The sequence below is a fragment of the Rhinoraja longicauda genome, chromosome 36, assembly GCF_053455715.1.
Source record: "Rhinoraja longicauda isolate Sanriku21f chromosome 36, sRhiLon1.1, whole genome shotgun sequence".
Taxonomy (NCBI): domain Eukaryota; kingdom Metazoa; phylum Chordata; class Chondrichthyes; order Rajiformes; family Arhynchobatidae; genus Rhinoraja; species Rhinoraja longicauda.
Genome location: NC_135988.1, coordinates 13941038 through 13961330, shown reverse-complemented (window position 1 = coordinate 13961330; position 20293 = coordinate 13941038). Strand labels below are relative to the sequence as shown.

The 20293-nt window shown below is 44.1% G+C and overlaps 1 protein-coding gene across 1 annotated transcript in view; it reads right to left on the bottom strand.

Annotated features, from left to right (window-relative positions):
* Positions 1-20293, bottom strand: part of LOC144610319 (protein transport protein Sec24C-like) — a 36384-nt gene extending 16091 nt beyond the window's left edge. Inside the window, exons 1-11 of the mRNA XM_078428930.1 lie at positions 19815-20293; positions 18431-18611; positions 14614-14874; positions 12900-12988; positions 12036-12101; positions 10511-10622; positions 8259-8386; positions 5630-5768; positions 3462-3577; positions 2370-2494; positions 806-997 (exon numbers count right to left, since the gene is read on the bottom strand). Of these exons, the coding sequence (XP_078285056.1) occupies positions 806-997; positions 2370-2494; positions 3462-3577; positions 5630-5768; positions 8259-8386; positions 10511-10622; positions 12036-12101; positions 12900-12988; positions 14614-14874; positions 18431-18494 (1292 nt within the window). The 5' untranslated portion in view covers positions 18495-18611; positions 19815-20293. The remainder of the gene's footprint in view (positions 1-805; positions 998-2369; positions 2495-3461; positions 3578-5629; positions 5769-8258; positions 8387-10510; positions 10623-12035; positions 12102-12899; positions 12989-14613; positions 14875-18430; positions 18612-19814) is intronic.

Sequence of the window (20293 nt, the reverse complement as noted above, 5' to 3'; positions counted from 1 at the left end):
ACCTTCTGTGGCAGAGAATTCCACAGATTCACCACTCTGTGTGAAAAAAAACTTTCTCATCTCGGTCCTAAAAGACTTCCCCCTTATCCTTAAACTGTGACCCCTTGTTCTGGACTTCCCCAACATCGGGAACAATCTTCCTGCATCTAGCCTGTCCAACCCTTTAAGAATTTTGTAAGTTTCTATAAGATCCCCCCTCAATCTTCTAAATTCCAGCAAGTACAAGCCGAGTCTATCCAGTCTTTCTTCATATGAAAGTCCTGCCATCCCAGGAATCAATCTGGTGAACCTTCTCTGTACTCCCTCTATGGCAAGAATGTCTTTCCTCAGATTAGGAGACCAAAACTGTACGCAATACTCCAGGTGTGGTCTCACCAATGCCCTGTACAACTGCAGCAGAACCTCCCTGCTCCTATACTCAAATCCCCTCACTATGAATGCCAACATACCATTCGCTTTCTTCACGGCCTGCTGCACCTGCATGCCTACTTTCAATGACTGGTGTACCACGACACCCAGGTCTCGTTGCATGACACACGACACACACTGGGGACAATTTACAATTATACCAAGCCAATTAACAGACAAACCTGTGCGTCTTTGGGATGTGGGAGGAAACCCACACAGGTCAGGGGAGAGAACGTACAAACTCCATACGGACAAGACCCGTGGTCAGGATCGAACCCGGGTCTCCGGCGCTGTAAGGCGGCAGCTCTACTGCTGCGCCACTGTGCCGCCCAGTTCTTTCGCTATGATCAGCTATTTCTTGGCTGCAGTGTGCAAGTTCCCGGATCTTTGCTCTTACTTGTTGATGAGAGCAGCAGATTCCCTCACGTTGACCAGGAACCCATCAAACATCGGCGTTGTCATATCGGAGAAGTCGGTCATCACTATCATCTGTGGCTGAACCAGAGAGCTTTTCACGTTGTAGAAATGTAGAACCTTATTGTACGTTAGGAATCCCACTTTCACAGCCGACTCCTCAGTGCCGGGCTCCCTGTTGATCAATAAAACACACAACTGATTACACAGTGGCACAAGAGACTGCAGATGCTGGAACCTTGACCAACAAACAAAGTGTTGGAGGAATTCATCAGATCAGGTAGCATCGGTTGAAAGAATGGAATGGTGACGTTTCTGGTTCCGACATGAGGTCAGCGCGGAAGCGCAGCGGTAGAGTTGCTGCCTCACAACGCCAGAGACCCTGGTTCGATCCTGACCACGGGTGCTCTCTGTATGGATTTTCTAAGTTCTCCCCGTGACCGTGTGGGGTTTCTCCCAGTGCTCCGGTTTCCATTCATATTCCAAAGACGTGCAGGTTTGTAGGTTAATTGTCTTCTGTAAATTGTTCCTTGTGTGGGATAGAACTAGTGTATGGGCTCGGTGGGTTGACGGGCCTGTTTCCATGCTATATCTCTAAACGAAACTAGATGCTGCCTGAACCGTTCAGTTCCATGAGCACATTTTTTTCGACCCGAAACGTCACCCATACCTTCGCTCCCGAGATGCTGCCTGACCCGCTGAGTTACTCCAGCATTTTGTGAATACTTTTTTTTCCCAATCTAATTGTGCCCCAGAGTTAAAGCAAAGGGAAGTACTGACAACTAGACAAAAAACCTGAAGACTTCCACATCAAATACCCAAAAGCTCATCCTAAAATAAGCTCTTAAACATAACACATCCAGGACACATCTTTAAATCCCACGTCAATGCTCCATCTCTATAATGAGAGTTTGACATTTCTCTGCACCGGTTTCCAGACTCCAGTTGCCCAGACTAAGTCGGTTTGCTACCTGTGGTTCTCAAGTTGAACAATGGCACGGTGAAAGGAACTCCTCTCCTCAATAAAGGCTGACACTTTGCCACAACTGAGCCGAGACAGGGAACTCATGGAGGAACAACCAGGTTTGTAAACTGGCCTGTACAGATTCAATTCAATTAAAGAACAGCATGGGAGTGTGGGAGGAAACCAGAGTCCAGGAGAAAAAACCACGCAGGTCACAGGGAAAATGTACAAACTCTGTAAAGGCAGCATCCGCAGTCAGTTTCATACCCGGGTCTTGGGCGGTATAAGGCAGCAACTCTACCACTGCGCCACCGTGCCACTGATGATGAGCTTCTGATGACACATTCTTTATGTAGGAAGGAACTGCAGATGCTGGTTTAAACCAAAGAAAGACACAACAAGCTGGAGTAACTCCAGCATCACTGGAGAAAAGGAATAGGTGACATTTCAGGTCGAGACCCTTCTTCAGACACATACTTTGTGTTGAGTTCAGCCCATTTATCAGAAAGACCTGGCAGTACTTACAACAGGCTGTGTTCAATCACCACACAAGGAACAGGTTTCAGTGCTGACATCTCCTTACCTCGGTAGATTGTGGACCACTTTCTTCAACTCGCCACAGACTAAGTGAAGCAGGCCACTCCTCACTGCGTTGTACGATACATCAATCATGAAAATAAATCCCACTGAACCTGGAACTCGGCCACTCTGGGTAGGAAGAACAAAGAGGAGAAACTGCCAATTTTTTCACCATGATTCCCAGTCAAACACAACCAGATATACTCCACTAGTTAGATGCCCCATTACAGTTGCAAGTATTAATTTGTTGCTGAGTTATTCCTTCTGACTGTCATTTGATGAGATTTATTTTTTGGAGCTTTTCTGCAGATGGTATGGCTTCACTAGTCTAAAGGGAAAAGCTTTGCTGATGCTGAAATATTTGTTATTGAGTTTTAGAGCACAGATCCTGTCATGCTATTGGCATATCACATCCACACAGACCTATTCTAAGGAACAAAAACTGCAGAGGCTGGTTTAAATTGAAGGTAGACACAAAACTGCTGGAGTAACTCAGTGGGTCAGGCAGCATCTCGGGAGAGAAGGAATGGGCGACGTTTCGGGTCCAGACCCTTCTTCAGACTGATGACACAAAATGCTGGAGTAACTCAACGGGTCAGGCAGTAGACATCAGTCTGAAGAAGGACCTCGACCCGAAACGTCACCCATTCCTTCTCTCCCGAGATGCTGCCTGACCCGCTGAGTTGCTCCAGCATTTTGTGTCTACCCTGACCTATTCTAATCTGATTTACCCACACTGGGTCCATAGTCTGATAATCCGTGGTAATTCAAATGCTTATCTCCACACTTTGTAAATCTTGTGAGGGTCTCTACCTCCACCACTCCCTCAGGCAGTGGGTCACAGACGACAATCACCCTCAGGGTGCAAAGAATCTTCCTTAGGGTGCAAACATTCTTCCTCAGATCCTGTCTAAACCTCTAACCCTTCATCCTAAACCTACGCCATCTTGTTTTAGACTGGAAAGCTTGCAGTGAGCAAGTGGGCCAGGCAGGCCTGACCACAGCAGCAGCCCCGTGAACTGAGCAGGAATGCAGTGGATCGCCATGGACCCTACCCTGCTACTGCTGCTGCTGCTGTCCTCAGCCATGGGCTTACCTTGCTTCGCTGTTCCGGTAGCAGAAACTCGTAGGAGCCCAGGGACAGCTCTGGCCTGTGAAGACGATCGGCCCGCTTCCCGGTGTAGTCAATGGGGTGAAAGTAGTAATCCGGCACTGGTTGAGAAAACACAGCCAGCAACATTAAGCAGCTATTCACAATCCAAGGCACCAGAATCCAATCCAAGGCCCCTTGGGCAGTACGGTGGGGCAGCAATCGAGTTACAGCACCAGAGACCCAGGTTCAATAGGCAATAGGCAATAGGCAATAGATAATAGGTGCAGGAGTAGGCCATTCGGCCCTTCGAACCAGCACCACCATTCAATGTCATCATGGCTGATCATTCTCAATCAGTACCCTGTTCCTGCCTTCTCCCCATACCCCCTGACTCCGCTATCCTTAAGAGCTCCATCTAGCTCTCTCTTGAATGCATTCAGAGAATTGGCCTTCACTGCCTTCTGAGGCAGAGAGTTCCACAGATGTACAACCCTCTGACTGAAAAAGGTTTTCCTCATCTCTGTTCTAAATGGCCTACCCCTTATTCTTAAACTGTGGCCCCTGGTTCTGGACTCCCCCAACATTGGGAACATGCTTCCTGCCTCTAACCCCTTCCTGTGTCCAACCCTTTAATAATCTTATACGTTTCGATAAGATCCCCTCTCGTCCTTCTAAATAATTCGATCCTGTTCGATCCTGACCACTTTTTTTTTTTTTTTAATATATAAAAGTTTTATTCCAAAGAAAAACATACAAACATACTAAGCAAAATGTGATCAAACAAAAGCCGCCTGTATCGGCAGTTTACAAATTAAACAATTATCACATTAAAATCCCGCCATCTCTGTCAACAATACATTCAACCCCCCGCGGCGACCAGCGTTCCCGGAAGGCCTCCAGAGTTCCCGTGGACACCGCGTGTTCCCTCTCCAGGGACACGCGGGCACGGACGTAAGCCCGGAACAGGGGTAGGCAGCCGACTTCTGTGAGGCCGTCGACTGCCCGCTGCCTGGACCCGCGGATGGCTATCTTGGCCAGGCCCAGGAGCAGACCGACAGGGAGACCCCCTCCTCCCTCCTGACCCTCCCCCCTCTGTACCGGGTGCCCAAAAATTAAAAGCGTAGGGCTAAAATGTAGCCAGAACTTGAGGAGCAGCCCCTTCAGATACTGGAACAGGGGCTGTAACCTCACGCACTCTGTATACAAATGGTACACGGTCTCCTCCTCACCGCAGAAGTGACAGGCGGCAGACGAGACCGTGAACCGGCTCAAGTACCTGTTACAGGCTATTGCCTTATGCAACACTCTCCACCCCAGGTCCCCGATGTAAAGCGGGAGGACCCCCTTATAGAGAGACCTCCACTGGGGATCCTGACCACGGGTGCTGTCTGTACGGGGTTTTACGTTCTCCCTGTGATTGCATGGGTTTTCTGCGGTTGTTCTGATTTCCTCCCACACTCCAAAGGCATACAGGTTTAAAAGTTAGTTGGCTTGGTAAAATGTTTTAATTGTTTCTAGTGTGTGTAGGATAGTGTTAGTGTGAGGGGATTGCTGGTCGGCGCGGACTCGATGGGCCGAAGGGCCTGTCTCCACGCAGTATCTCCAAACTAAACTAAGAAATCCAGCGCGACCATTGAACACCTCTGATGTATGGCAATCTTTATCTTTCATATTCTCTCCGAAATCCTAGGTTAGAAAATATAGTGCATTTACCATTTGCCTCCACAGCCGTCTGTAGCAAAGAATTCCACAGATTCACCACCCTTTGACTAAAGAAATTTCTCCTCATTTCCTTTCTAAAGGTCCATCCTTTTATTCGAGGCTATGACCTCTGGCCCTAGACTCTCCCACTAGTGGAAACGTCCACTCCACATTCACTCTATCCAGGCCTTTCTTAAATCTGTTTACGTTCCAAGCCGATTTTTTTTTTTTCTTTTGATGTCAGTTTTAAAAGGGGCAAAAGCATCTTTTCGACGGACCACCAAGTTGGCATTGAAATGAATTTGTATGGTGATGGTGGTATTGAGCGGAGCTTAAAAGACAGTTTGTGATGTTATCTCAAACGTCAGCTGCAGTTGCTAATTCACAGTTCCTAGAGCGATATTAACTTTCCTACCTCAATAATATCGTCCACATTTTAATGAAGACGTATAGTGTCTGTACTCACTTACCCGTTGAGATATGGTCACAGAATGGACACTGAAACGTGCGTCCATTGTCCAGAAACTGCATCATGGAGCACATGTAAGCTGCACATTTCTCACACTGTATCGGGCCACTTTCACCACAGTCCACCAACTGCACAGGAGCCTAAAACAAACAATAAACTATTTATTTTAAGGTGCTTGTAACCGAGTACACATTTTCTCAGTGGGCATGTTTGCAAATTTCACCATGCCTATTTAATACATTTCGGTTAAGATTTCATTTTACTTAAAACCCAATATCAGTCAAAGTGCAACCATCAGATCAGTATAGAATACAAATCATCTCTTCAAACAGCCACACATAGCTTGCATATCCCGCATCAATATGTGTTGGAAAATAACTGCAGATGTTGGTACAAATCGAAGGTATCACAAAAATGCTGGAGTAACTCAGCGGGTCAGGCAGCATCTCTGGAGAGAAGGAATGGGTGTCGTTTCGGGTCGAGACCCATAACGTCACCCATTCCTTCTCTCCAGAAATGCTGCCTGACCCGCTAAGTTACTCCAGCATTTTGTGATACCTCCCACATCATTATGATTGGAATTGAGTTTAGTTTAATTTTCACATGTACCCTTGATATTGGGGGAGTCCGGAACCAGGGGCCACAGTTTTAAGAATAAGGGGTAGGCCATTGAGGATTGAGATGAGGAAAGAAAATTTCACCCAGAGAGTTGTGAATCTGTGGAATTCTCCACCACAGAAGGCAGTGGAGGCCAATTCACTGGATGCTTTGGTTGGATTTAGCTCTTAGGGCTAAGGGAATCAAGGGATATAGGTACAGTGAAAAGCTATCCAGTCAGCGGAAAGCCAATGCATGATTATTACAACCAAGCCATCCACAGTGTACAGGGTACAGATACAGGAGAAAGGGGGTAATGTTTCGTGCAAGAGTGAATAAGTCATGATGCAGATCTATAGAAATTTGGTTCGGCCACATTTGGAGTGTTGTATGCAGTTCTGGTCACCCCAGAACAGGAAGAATGTGGAGGACTTTGGAGAAGGTGCAGAGGAGATTTACTTGAATGCAGCATAGATTAGAGAGTATAAACTACAAGGAGAGCATGCAGGTACAGCAGGCAGTGAAGAAAGCTAATGGCATGTTGGCCTTCATTGCGAGAGGATTTGAGCTTAGGAGCAAGGAGGTCCTGCAGCAGTTGTATAACAGTATAACAGTATAACAGTATAACAAAACTTTATTGTCATTCGGTATAAATACCGAACGAAATTTCAGCAGTCACAAAACACAGCAAAAAAGAAAAGAACACAGGACACACGACCCCAACACAAACATCCATCACAGTGACTCCAAACACCCCCTCACTGTGATGGAGGCAACAAAACTTCCCCTCTCTTCCCTGGGCCCTGGTGAGACTGCACCTGGAGTATTGTGTGCAATTTTGGTCTCCTAATTTGAGGAAGGACATTATTGTTACAAGGGATTCACCAAGTTAATTCCCGGGATGGCGGGACTGATATATGATGAAAGAATGGGTCGACTGGGCTTGTATTCGCTGGAATTTAGAAGGATGAGAGGGGATCTTATATAGAAATATATAAAATTCTTAAATGATTGGACAGGTTAGATGCAGGAAAAATGTTCCCCATGTTGGGGTAGTCCAGAACCAGGGGTCACAGTTTAAGAATAAGGGGTCGGCCATTTATGATTGAGATGAGGAAAAAAAAATTCACCCAGAGAGTTGTGAATCTGTGGAATTCTCTGCCACAGAAGGCAGTGGAGGCCAATTCACTGGATGTTTTAAGAGAGAGTTCGATTTAGCTCTTAGGCCTAACGGAATCAAGGGATATGGGGAAAAAGCCAGAAAGGGGGTACTGATTTTGGATGATCAGCCATGATCATATTGAGTGGTGGTGCTGGCTCGAAGGGCTGAATAGCCTGCTCCTGCACCTATTTTCTACGTTTCTATGTTTCTGTATTTCTAGACGTTGGACACACTTGGATTGTTTTCTCTGGAATGCTACAGGTTGTGAGACCAGATATAAGTATACAAAATTATGAGAGGCATAGATAGACAGAATTTTTTTCCCAGGATGTAAATATCAAATACTAAAGGGTATAGCTTTGTGAGAGGGGCAAAGTTTAAAGGAAAAGTTTTGTTTACATACAGCCAAGGGTGATGGTGGAACCAGATAGGATAGAGGCATTTGAGACTTTTGGATAGGCACATGGATATGCAGGGAATGGAGGGATATAGATTATGTGTGGGCAGATGAAAGTTGATCTTGGCCTCATGTTCGGCACAGGCAGTGTGAGCTGAAAGGCCTGTTCATGTGCTGTTGTGTTTTATTTTCTAGCCTTTGCTTCAGTTGGTGTAACTTGGTTCCACTGAGTTTCAGAGGCTCCAGAATTAACCACATCCCCAAATCAACTTTCTTCAAAACCTTCATTGAGACTGCTTGCTCAGATTGTTCAGATTGTTCAGCGACCAAACCATAGCTCCTCCCAAAAATACATCCGACAAACCAGTCAGAATAGCCTGTCCACCCTTCAACGCTTAGCATACCAATGGTGATGCTGAAGGACGTGAGAATTGATATCGCAGAGCCTGTTCCAGGGAAGACAAGAGGCCTCACCTCTCCTTCTGGTAGAGTAGCAAGAGGTTTCACGACAGCAGCAAGAGGAAGATGGGAGAGTTTGGCCATCTCCGGACTGCAGGGGAAAGTGTACGTTGTACAGCGGACAAACCTGGGGCTTGCAAAACCTAGAAAATGGAGAAAACACGGTTTACAAAACTATAACCGCCACAGGATCTGGGCGTAGAGGTTCGGTGGTACCTTAGCCCCAGGGAGACTGGGAGGTTACTGCACAGTACAATGTAGCTTGGGCATCATGTTTAGTTTAGTTTAGAGATACGGCGCGGAAACAGGCCCTTTGGCCCACTGAGTCCGCACCGACCAGCGATCCCCGCAAATTAACACTATCCTACACTAGGGCCAATTTTTACATTCATACCAAGCCAATTAACCTACAAACCTGTCCATCTTTAGACGTGTGGGTGGAAACCGAAGTTCTTAGGAGAAAACTCACGCAGTCACAGGGAGAACGTACAAACTCCGTACAGACCCGTAGCCAGGATCGAACCCGGGTCTCTGGCATTGTAAGCGCTGTAAGGCAGCAAATCTACCACTGCACCAGCGTGCCACCCTGTTCAAGTGATTGAAGTACGTTAGTTCATTGACCAGCTGCTGTAGTCTCTTCCTGATCCCTCCCTTGTATTCTACTTCAGGCACTGGCCCATGCTACTGTAAATCTTCGTGTATAATAGCAACTCTCCAGTAAGTCCAACTATGTGGTATTTTTCCTGCGTGCAGGTTTCAAACTGTAACTGTCCACAGCGTGTCTGATCATACCTCAGACAATGATGAAGAAGATATAGGATGGAACTGCAGATGCCAGTTTAACCGAAGATAGACACAAAATGCTGGAGTATCCCAGCGGGTCAGGCAGCATCTCCGGAGAAAACTAATATGTGACGTTACAATTGGAACCTTTCTTCATGCTCTTTGACGTCACCTATTATTTTTCTCCAGAGATGCTGCCTGACCCGATGATGCTGAAGGGTTGGAACCTTACTTTGCCCACTCCAACTGATACCTTCGTCAAGATGATGGCTGAGCTCTGAAACCTCGATCAGAGAATAAACATTATATTGCATCTTTGACAGCATCAAGACATAAGACTTCAATTAAAGATGTCCGGATTGGTAGTTTGCAGGAAAACACTGCAATGTATTCTGAATGTGTAGGAAGGAACTGCAGATGCTGGTTGAAACCAAAGATAGACACAAAACGCTGGAATAACTCTGCAGGACAGGTAGCATCTCTGGAGAGAAGGAATGGGTGACGTTTCGGGTCAAGATCCTTCTTCAGTGTGAAGAAGCATTTTGTGTCTACTTTTTGTTACTTCAGCATTTTGTGTCTATATTCTAAATGATTCCTCAGTGGAGCTGAATGTTCAGAGGCGAGTAAATCCAGTGGCCAATACTTTTCATGTACTCATCAGCGATGACAAAATACTTTAGAAGATACAAGAAACTGCAGATGCTGATTTACACAAGATTTACAAAAGAAGACACAAAGTGCTGGAGTAACACAGTAGGTCAGGCAGCATCGCTGGAGAACATGGATAGGTGACATTTCGGGTTTAGACTGAAGAAAGTCATGACCCCAAAATGTCACCTATCCACGTTCTCCAGAGATGCTGCCTGACATTTTGAGCTACTCCAGCACTTTGTTTCCAAAACTTAAGTTGGAACTACATTAAATTTCTATATTGGATCGCAGGGTGGCATGGTGGCGCAGTGATAGAGTTGGTGCCTTACAGCGAATGCAGCGCCGGAGACCCGGGTTCAATCCCGACTACGGGTGCTGTCTGTACGGAGTTTGTACGTTCTCCCCGTGACCTGCGTGGGTTTTCTCCGAGATCTTCGGTTTCCTCCCACACTCCAAAGACGTACAGGTTTGTCGGTTAATTGGCTTGGTAAATGTAAAAATTGTCCCTAGGGTGTAGGATAGTGTTAGTGTGCGGGGATCGCTGGGCGGCGCAGACACGGTGGGCCGAAGGGCCTGTTTCCGCGCCGTATCTCTAAAGTAAACTAATCACCATAATTCTACAGTATATTTCCGATATCTAGCATCTTATTTACTTTATTGCTTTGTTGAACTGTTCTTCACGCTGCACAGATTTATGCCTGTGCATAAACTTCCTCCCTTAATGCACTCCCTTTAAAATATTTGTGGCTTTCCTTTCATTTACTTGGTTGCGTGACTCTTAGCCTTCACTGAACATTCTTCAGTGGAGGTCAACTAGTTGGTGTACTATTTACCTTGATCTTCCACTCTGACGTTTGTTGTGCTCAACGGAGGCAATTGTCCTCTTGTGTCAGTACAGAATACCTGAGACTCCCATAATTCCTTATCATTCTCTGCCACCTGAACCTATAAAGCAACAAGGACATTACATTGTGTAGGAAAGAACTGCAGATGCTGGTTTAAATCGAAGGTAGGCACAAAATGCTGGAGTAACTCAGCGGGCCTGGCTGCTTCTCTGGAGAGAAGGAATGGGTGACGTTGCGGGTCGAGACCCTTCTTCAGACTGATGTCAGGGGAGTGGGCGGGACAAAGATAGAATGTAGTCGGGGACAGTAAGACCGGTGGGAGAACTGGGAAAGGGGAGGGGATAGAGAGGGAAAGCAAGGGCTATTTGAAGTTCGAGAAGTCAATGTTCATACCACTGGGGTGTAAGCTACCCAAGCGAAATATGAGGTGCTGTTCCATTACATTCTTGTGCATTGGAACCAGGCCTCCCATCTATTTGGTAAGATGATCCATTATATACAGAGAACACAACATGGATTGGAAAAGCCAATCGAGTTGAATCTTTCACTGGTTGGATTCCAATTGTACCAGATTAATCCTTTGCCATCAGGAATTCTATCTTTTCGTCCCCATAGGGAAAATAAACATTGATTTTCCCTGTGGGTCAATGATAGGGAAATTGTGACACAAGAAACTGATACAAATGCTGGAAAAAAAGTGCTGGAGGAACCCAGCGGGTCGGGTAGCATCTGTGGAGGGAATGGAAAGAGGAAAGTTGTCCTGTATTTACAGTGGGAAAGGAAGTCTTACAGATACATGCTTTGGAGGTAGTGGTGAATGTCAGTTCCATGAACATTATTTCCTGTAACAATGGAAGCAGTTTAAATTATCTCAGGGTTACATAGAAACATAGAAAATAGGTGCAGGAGTAGGCCATTCGGCCCTTCGAGCCTGCACCGCCATTCAATATGATCATGGCTGATCATCCAACTCAGTATCCCGTACCTGCCTTCTCTCCATACCCCTTGATCCCTTTAACCACAAGGGCCACATCTAACTCCCTCTTAAATATAGCCAATGAACTGGCCTCAACTACCTTCTGTGGCAGAGAATTCCACAGATTCACCACTCTCTGTGTGAAAAAAAACGTTCTCATCTCGATCCTAAAAGACTTCCCCCTTATCCTTAAACTGTGACCAGGTTGTTCAGGTGTGTGACCTCATCTTCAGGAATCTACAGGCTGCACCTTTATCTTCATCCAATGCTCACTTCTGCACCCTCCCTCCCTCCCCCCCCCCCCCCCCCAACCTCCCCCCCCCCCCTCATAAGGCATAAAATGAGCTCTCCAAGATAATTTCTAAACACTTCTACCCTAGGCTGTTCGTCAACACCCAGTGCATACGTAAACTTTCCCCTCAGCTAGTGACGAGGAGAACTGTCGATGGTAGAAATGGCTCTACATACGTTTGACAGAGAGATGTTCGTAACAGCAACAATGTTTGCATTCTACTAAATGGAGGAAGGACTACTTACCGGATTGGGAATTAGATCCGGATTCATCCCATTTCCTGATTCCTCAAGTGATCCCGAGTGACGGCTCTTTGAAATCAAAGACACAACATCCGTTTATAATCCATGTGCAGAAGGCCTCTGTGACTTTATGTCCGTGAGAGCAAAATCAAGTTAAAACTTCTGCCACAATTTCTGAAAATAGTCATGATATGATAGATTTCAGGATTCAACCCCTATAATACAACTTATTTTGCATGAGGGATACAATTTTTTCAGATTATAGGAACATTGAAATGTAAGACCGCTCCTGCCTTTGAGTGTGTTCTGCCATTCAATGAGATCTTCAGTGCCTTATATCTTAAATCCATTTATTCCATTGTCACCTTCCCCTAGCGAACAATGATCTATTCTACATTTTCCTGAATCTATGTCCCCTTTGATCTCTCATCTTCACTCCTTACCCTTCCATATCTCTGTGTCTCCCTCTCCCCTGACTCTCAGTCTGAAGAATGATCTCAACCTGAAACGTCACCCATTCCCTTCTATCCAGAGATGCTGCCTGTCCCGCTGAGTTACTCCAGCATTTTGTGTCTTTCCTCGGTGTAAACCAGCATCTGCAGTTCTGCAGTTCCCTCCTACACATTCTTTTTTACTATTTGGGTTAATTTTCTCATCAAGGCCTCCCAACATCTTGACGAAGGTATCAGTTGGAGTGGGCAAAGTAAGGTTCCAACCCTTCAGCAACTATTTCATCCTCACCCCAACTGGTTTTAGAGTTACTCTTAATGTGACTGCCCGCATCAGAGTAATGTGGTTAGGGTTAAAGCTGCCATGTTGAGGAGACCCAAAGTTCCAAGTCCACTGGCTCACAAGAGATCTACTTACAGGTTCAGCTGCCGAGTCTGAATGAACTGCATCCTCTCCTGCTCCAGTGTGGAAAGGACCGTACAGTTTGTGACTTGGCGTTTGAGAACCTGAGGAAGGGAAGTTGTTGAAAAAGAAAACAGTGCATTGAATCTACAAACTGCATTATCCCACTTGGTGGTTCAAAACATCCACTGCAGAACATAGAACAGTATGCACAGGAACAGGCCCATCAACCCTCAATGCCTGTGCTGAACATGATGCCAAGATCAACACTGATCTGCCTGCCACATAATCCATATGTCTCCATTCCCCCATGTGCCTATCCAATAGTCTCTTAAATGTGATAATCATATCTGCCTTCACCACCATCCATGGCAGCTCACTCACTCTTGTCAAAAGAACTTGCCCTACACATCTCCTTCAAAATTTTCTCCTCTCACCTTACAATTATGCCCTCTGGTATTTGATTTTTACCATGCTAGGAAATAAAAAATGTAGATTCAGAATTTCCGAATGGATTACCAGACGTCTGCCTTTAATGATGTAATGCTGTGTGGAAACTGAATCTGCATTGGGCATCGACCACTCATTTACACTAACCCCATTTTATAATCATTAACTGTCCCCAATGCCATAACTCACCAACAAACTAGAGGGCAATTTATAGTGGCCAATAAGTCTACCGACCCAAGCAGTTTTGGATTGTGGGAGGAAACCAAATCAACTGAAGGAAACCCATGCGGCACGGTGGCGCAGCGGTAGAGTTGCTGCCTTACAGCGAATGCTGCGCCGGAGACTCAGGTTCAATCCTGACCGCGGGCGCCGTCTGTACGGAGTTTGTACGTTCTCCCCGTGACCTGCGTGGGTTTTCTCCGAGATCTTCGGTTTCCTCCCACACTCCAAAGACGTACAGGTATGTAGGTTAATTGACTGGGTAAATGTAAAAATTGTCCCTAGTGTGTGTAGGATAGTGTTAATGTGCAGGTCGGCACGGACTCGGTGGGCCGAAGGGCCTGTTTCCGCGCTGTATCTCTAAAAAATCTTTTTTTTTTATCTTTTTTTTTTTGAAATAGCGCACAAGGTCTCTGGAGGCATGAAGAGACAGCTTTGCCATTTGTGCTGCCCCAATAAACCAATGCATTTGACATTCATAGTTTCTCAATAAACCTCATTGAGATTAAATGCCTTAAAGTAATATATCATTTTAGATTAGTAACATTCCATAAAACATCACAATAACCAAAGACCCAACCTCACCGTAAGAGCACATCACCCTGGATATAAACATGCTTACGGCAGGCCTGTAAACTCTATAAAGTAATTACCACATGCCCACAATGTACCAGGGAACAAAACCAGGAAACATTTATAGCCACTCAAACGTCTCAAAAGAAAACACTGCTCAAATCAGGAAGCTGTTCAAAATTAATTCCATTTAAACTGAAGATCTCGGAGAAAAACCCACAGGGTCACGGAGAGAACATACAAACTCCGTACAGACAGCACCCACAGTTGGCATCAAACCCGGGTCTCTGGCGCTTCAAGCACTGTAAGGCAGCAACTCTACCGCTGCGCCACCGTGCCGCCCCTAACTTGCCACTAAGTTCATAAACACCCACACTAATGATCTACTTTAAATTGGCCTCCAACTTCTGATCTTGTTCTGTGAGCTCCACAGAGACGGAACTTTTGAATAAACATCACCCTTAATTTAAGATGATCAAACACTTACTGTCTGGCTGTGGTGGGAAGCTCTGGTGTATTGGCTGAAAACCATAGTTCAGATGCTGCCCTTGACTGGGGATTTTAGGTGGTCTGGAATATGAAGTGGGCATGGTGCTGCTCGATAAGTGGAGAGGATTGGGTAGACCATTGGAAGAGCAAGGGGCAGTAGGAGCACCATCGTAATCTAGGCAATTAGAATTGACATCACATTTCGAAGTTGTGTGAATTGACCAGTTGCATTTGTTTGGAGAGGTTGGTGGATGATTCTCTGCAAAATAAAAACAAAATGGTTTCAAAGATTGCGTGGCACTCCCCCACCCCTGCTGTAAAATTGAAATCAAGTTAATTTTATCATGGTATAACTTTGCAAGACCACCAGTCTCTGAAATGGGGTTTGTTTCTACTGTCTTCTTCTTCTTCTTCTTCTTCTTCTTCTTCTTCTGCTTCTTGAGTATGGCGTGCACAGCCTAAAGTTGTAGGTCAAGGGTAGACATCCAGGCCAGGGCAGCATCAGTTTCTGGGTGGATAGCCTTGATGCCACCAGGGAAAAGCCACAGTGAGCAGTCATTCACGATGTGTGGGATCAGAATACTAAGCATGCCAGCAATTGGAATTCCAAGCATGACAAACAGGTCTCTTCTCATCCAGATGATCAGTGTTACATCTCACCATCTTTCCAAATTGGAATTCCAATGATAATGCATGTTCTAAATATGTTCATGTACAGTAAACGCTGTGAATTTCATTATTTGTCTTAATTACGTCATGAAGTTTCTTTACTATTTTTGAGTCAAAGTTACACAGATCACTCAGTTATGCAGCATGGAAAAAACAAATTTATTTTGGCCCACCAAATCAGTGCCAACTTTAAGAGCCTGCTGACATTAACTTTACAGTAATCCTATTTTATTCTCCCAACATTCACATCCACTCCCCTAAGATTCTACCACTCACCGACACACTCGTTGTCATTTACAGTGGCCAGTTAATCGAACAAACCACATATCATTGGGATGTGGGAGGAAACCGTAACAGTCAATAGACATATACATATACATCAATGTTCATTGAATACTAGACATTCCTTAATACAATTTAAAATAATACATAGATTACATTATTCGAAGACGAAATTAAATAGGATTTTTCCTAGTATCTCTCCTATTTGTGATAAATGTCAATTTCAAGAAGCTAATTTAACTCATATTTTCGTAACTTGTATAAAAATGCAAAACTTCTGGTTGGAGATTTTTAAAATAGTTTCTAAAGTTATTAATAAAAAATTAGATATGGAACCAAAATTAATTATATTAGGATTATCAGAACATACTACAAATTTTACAGTAAGTCAGGAACATTTTCTTGATTACAGTCTAATAACTGCGAAAAAATTAATACTTAAATTTTGGAAAAAACCAATAACCCCCACAATTAAAATGTGGACTACGGAAATGACAGAGACCCTGCATTTGGAAAAAATAAGGTTTGCCTTAATCGACAAACCTGAGTTATTTTTAAAAATATGGTCTCCATTTATTGAATTTTTAGAAAAGTAAATGGGTTTGGCACAGGACTAAAATAAAAAATTTAAATTAAAAGTTGAAACTTGAGTTAGGGGTTGGATGTACAACTGTGGTTATTGTCTCCCGGATCTACTCCCTTTAATTTTTATTGTTAGATCCTTTTTTTTAACCCTCTTATTCTCTCTCCCCAAGTTTATAGTTTTTTATTTTTATTTTTACTTTCTCTCTTCAAAAATTTAAAAATTGAAGCTATGTAAGAACTTTGTAACAAATGTGTTTTTTCTTATTTCTATTTGTACATATGCTTTTCAAAAATAAAAAATATTAAAAAAAATTTTTTTAAAACAGTCAATAGACAATAGACAATAGGTGCAGGAGGAGGCCATTCGGCCCTTCGAGCCAGCACCGCCATTCAATGTGATCATGGCTGATCATTCTCAATCAGTACCCCGTTCCTGCCTTCTCCCCATACCCCCTGACTCCGTTATCCTTAAGAGCTCTATCTAGCTCTCTCTTGAATGCATTCAGAGAATTGGCCTCCACTGCCTTCTGAGGCAGAGAATTCCACAGATTCACAACTCTCTGACTGAAAACGTTTTTCCTCATCTCAGTTCTAAATGGCCTACCCCTTATTCTTAAACTGTGGCCCCTTGTTCTGGACTCCCCCAACATTGGGAACATGTTTCCTGCCTCTAGCGTGTCCAAGGAAGCCCACAGAGTTACAGAGGAAAATTACATGTATCTTCTGGTGTAATGCACAGTGTCTCGTCCTCTTCTCACTGCTTCTGTCCGGCAGAACGTAGAGAAGCCTGAAGTCCAACACCGCCAGGTTGAGGAACAGAAGCTTTAATACAATTATCAGGTTCTTAACCTGCACAACCCTAACCCTGTCTTCAAACATTCTGGACCTCTCACACTACCATGGAGTTATCATCTAATCAGATATTTTGCACTGCTGACTTGGTTTTGTTTTGCTGTCTTTTTCTTTACTGTCTTGCAGAAGATATGTGTAATTTATGTATAGATTATATTTTTCCCTGAGTTTATGTCCGTGTGATGAATGCAAAATTGTCATTGAATCTTACCTCCCCATAATTATGCATAACATACATACACACATGCATGTATGTATACACACATATATACATACACACTCTATATAAATATATAGCAAGGAACGGACACATATCTAGAATGCTTTCTTATATGTTAAGAAGGCATTGTATAAACGTTTTTGTGACAGTTCATGCTGGTAGTGTTCTAGCAACCCTAAAAAGTTTTTTAAACTACATTTTAAAATTTGTAAAAAGTTTAATATTACAAATTTTTTTTACTGAACTTTAAAAAATAAGATTTATTGACTAAATTAGGTATCGGCCCTTGAATCGCATATAGGACAATGATCCGTGATAGACACCAATGGCAAGGAATGATATGTGTACCAGTACCATTTTGTTTAGAAGTATTGTAGATGTGTGTCCACCCATCGCCAAGTGCCATGTTCTTCAATCCCTCCTCACCTGTATCCACCTATCACTTAGGTAGACACAAAATGTTGGAGTAACTCAGCGGGTCAGACAGCATCTCTGGAGAGAAGGAATGTGGGATGTTTCGGGTCGATACCCTTCTTCAGACTTGCCGCTCCACCTATCACTTGTCAGCTCCTGCTTCACCCAGTTCAGTTCAGTTGAGTTTAGTTTATTGTCACGTGTACCGAGGTACAGTGAAAAGCTTTTGTTGCACGCTATCCAGTCAGCAAAAAGACAATACATGATTGTAATCGAGCCATTTACAGTGTATAGATACGGGAATAACGTTTAGTGCAAGGTAAAGCCAGCAAAGTCTAATCAAGGATAGTCTGAGGGTCACCAAACAGGTAAATAGCAATTCAGCACTGCTCTCTGGTTGTGGTAGGATGATTTCCAAAACATTGACTCTCCCTGTGGATCCACAGATGCTCAGAATCATTTATTGTCTTTCCGCAGACTGGTTAGCACACAACAAAAGCTTTTCACTGTACCTGACAATAAACTAAGCTCAAATGCTGTCTGACATGCCGAGATCCTCCAGCACCTTGCTTTTTTTAACAATACATGTACTGGAGATTTACCAATCATCTCGCCTCAAGAACATTCCTCATCTTTTCTTTTTAAATGACACAAAATAACTTTTACGAGCATCAAAAGGATAGATTCCTGAGATTAAAGCAATGTTTGAACAGGACCTTGCACATTACTGCAAGGTGCTTTGACAATGATGCAAGTTCTGAGCCAGTGTTGCTAAGGAAGGAAGCATTCCTACCATATTGTTGATGGTATGGCGTTGATGAATACGGCTGACTGGGATGAACCTCCACACCATCCATCTGATGCTTTAATCGATCCGTGGCAACAAATCTCCTGGTACATTTAGGTTTACAGAGACTGAGTGCTGGTCTCCAACATTCTCCCAGGGCAGTCTTTGTTTCCTGCTCATAGGATCTCTAAAAGGCAAGGATCACATTTTAAAGACAGATGTAAAATGCTGGAGTAATGCAGCAGGTCAGGCTGCATCTCTGGAGGAAAAGGATAGGTGATGTTTCAGGTCAGGACTCTTCTTCAGACTTATTGTGGTAGGGAGAGTGTGGTAAAACTGGAAGACTAGACAAAAACAGGACAAATAAGGGATGACCTCAGGCAAGGAGGTTCCCTGGTAGCCCCAGGCTCAATCCGGATGTCTATGTGGCATTTGCACGTATTCCTTGTGATTATGTGGGATCCCATCTGTTCCCATTTCCTCCCGCATCCCAAATACAAGCAGATTGGTAGCATAATCCATTATTGAAGATTGTCCAAAGTGTAGGTGAGTGGTAGAATCTTGATCGGGGGAGGGTGGGGAGTTGATAGAAATGTAGGGAAAATAATATGGCATTAGTGTAGGATTGGTGTCACTGTGGTGTGGACTCAATGGGCCGAATTTCATGTGTAATGGCAACTTTCCAGTGACTTATTTTCCAATCGCCATTGCTACACAGGGAGTAGGGGTGACCGTACACAGACCCAGCAGAACAGATCTTCCAGTCGTTATTTCCAGTTTAATTGGTTGTTTATTGAAGTAGTTGTACAAACAGGGAGTGAACATACCGGGCTTACTTTATTCCGCATACAAGTTGTAGCTGGCTGCTCTGTCCTAGGTCTCAGGTATGTCCAGTCGTTGGTCTGCCCAGGTCTGGTGATAAGTGTATGCTCTCCCTCCCTGTGTCTGTCACTCCCTTATGCCCACATATGTACACCACCCTGTGCATCTACTGACCGCCAAGTGTCCAAAATAATACTGCAAGATATATCCAGACAAAATAATATAATATGCCAACAGTAGCTAGTCTAAACATAAATGGCTCCTACACCATGTTTTCATGTAGCAGCTTATGACTATAACATGGTGGTCTCAGTGTTGTGCAGGATAGGCACAGAGATGCCCTTGGTGATTCAATGGATGAGGGTTATTTCAGCGATACAGAGGATTCACGTTTAAATAGGACCTTTAGTAACCTGACACAATGAACTAACGATGAAATCCCTGCTGGGGCCACAATATTGCAACGGCGGTAAATAGAAAGCCGTTTCACTGATAAAACAGACCCCTTGGTTCAGCAATTGTGCCCATATATGAAATAATAACAATGCAGAGAGCTTCGTATACTTACAGATAGGCATTACACGTCCATGCCTCACGTCAAACCAGAGAGCCCGAAAGGGCAGCGCGTAGAATAAATACGTTGTTTAATGCTACATGAAGAATTGCCTCTGATCTTTTACCATTGAGAATAAACCCCAACATTTAACCTGAGATGCCAATGCTCAATGTTTCCGATTCTGCTCTCCCGAAAACAAAGGTTAGTGAGCCTTTGGCCCTTAGTTTCTGTTATTTCTCCTTTTTTTCTGACATTAAAACGTATCTATTGCAATAACGAATGGTCAGATAGCGTCCCGGAGATGGAAACATTTCGGAGGAGCTGGTGTATATGCGCTGTGGTGTCTGATGGCGTCAGATACCCGGGAGGAGCTGCCTTCTTAAAGTGGAACATGTTTTGTATCAAAGCGATGTGTTTAGATACTACTTCCATTGCGTTTGAATGTTGGAGTCAAGGCTGTAACGCGAGTAATTCAACAATGAGTGCCAAAA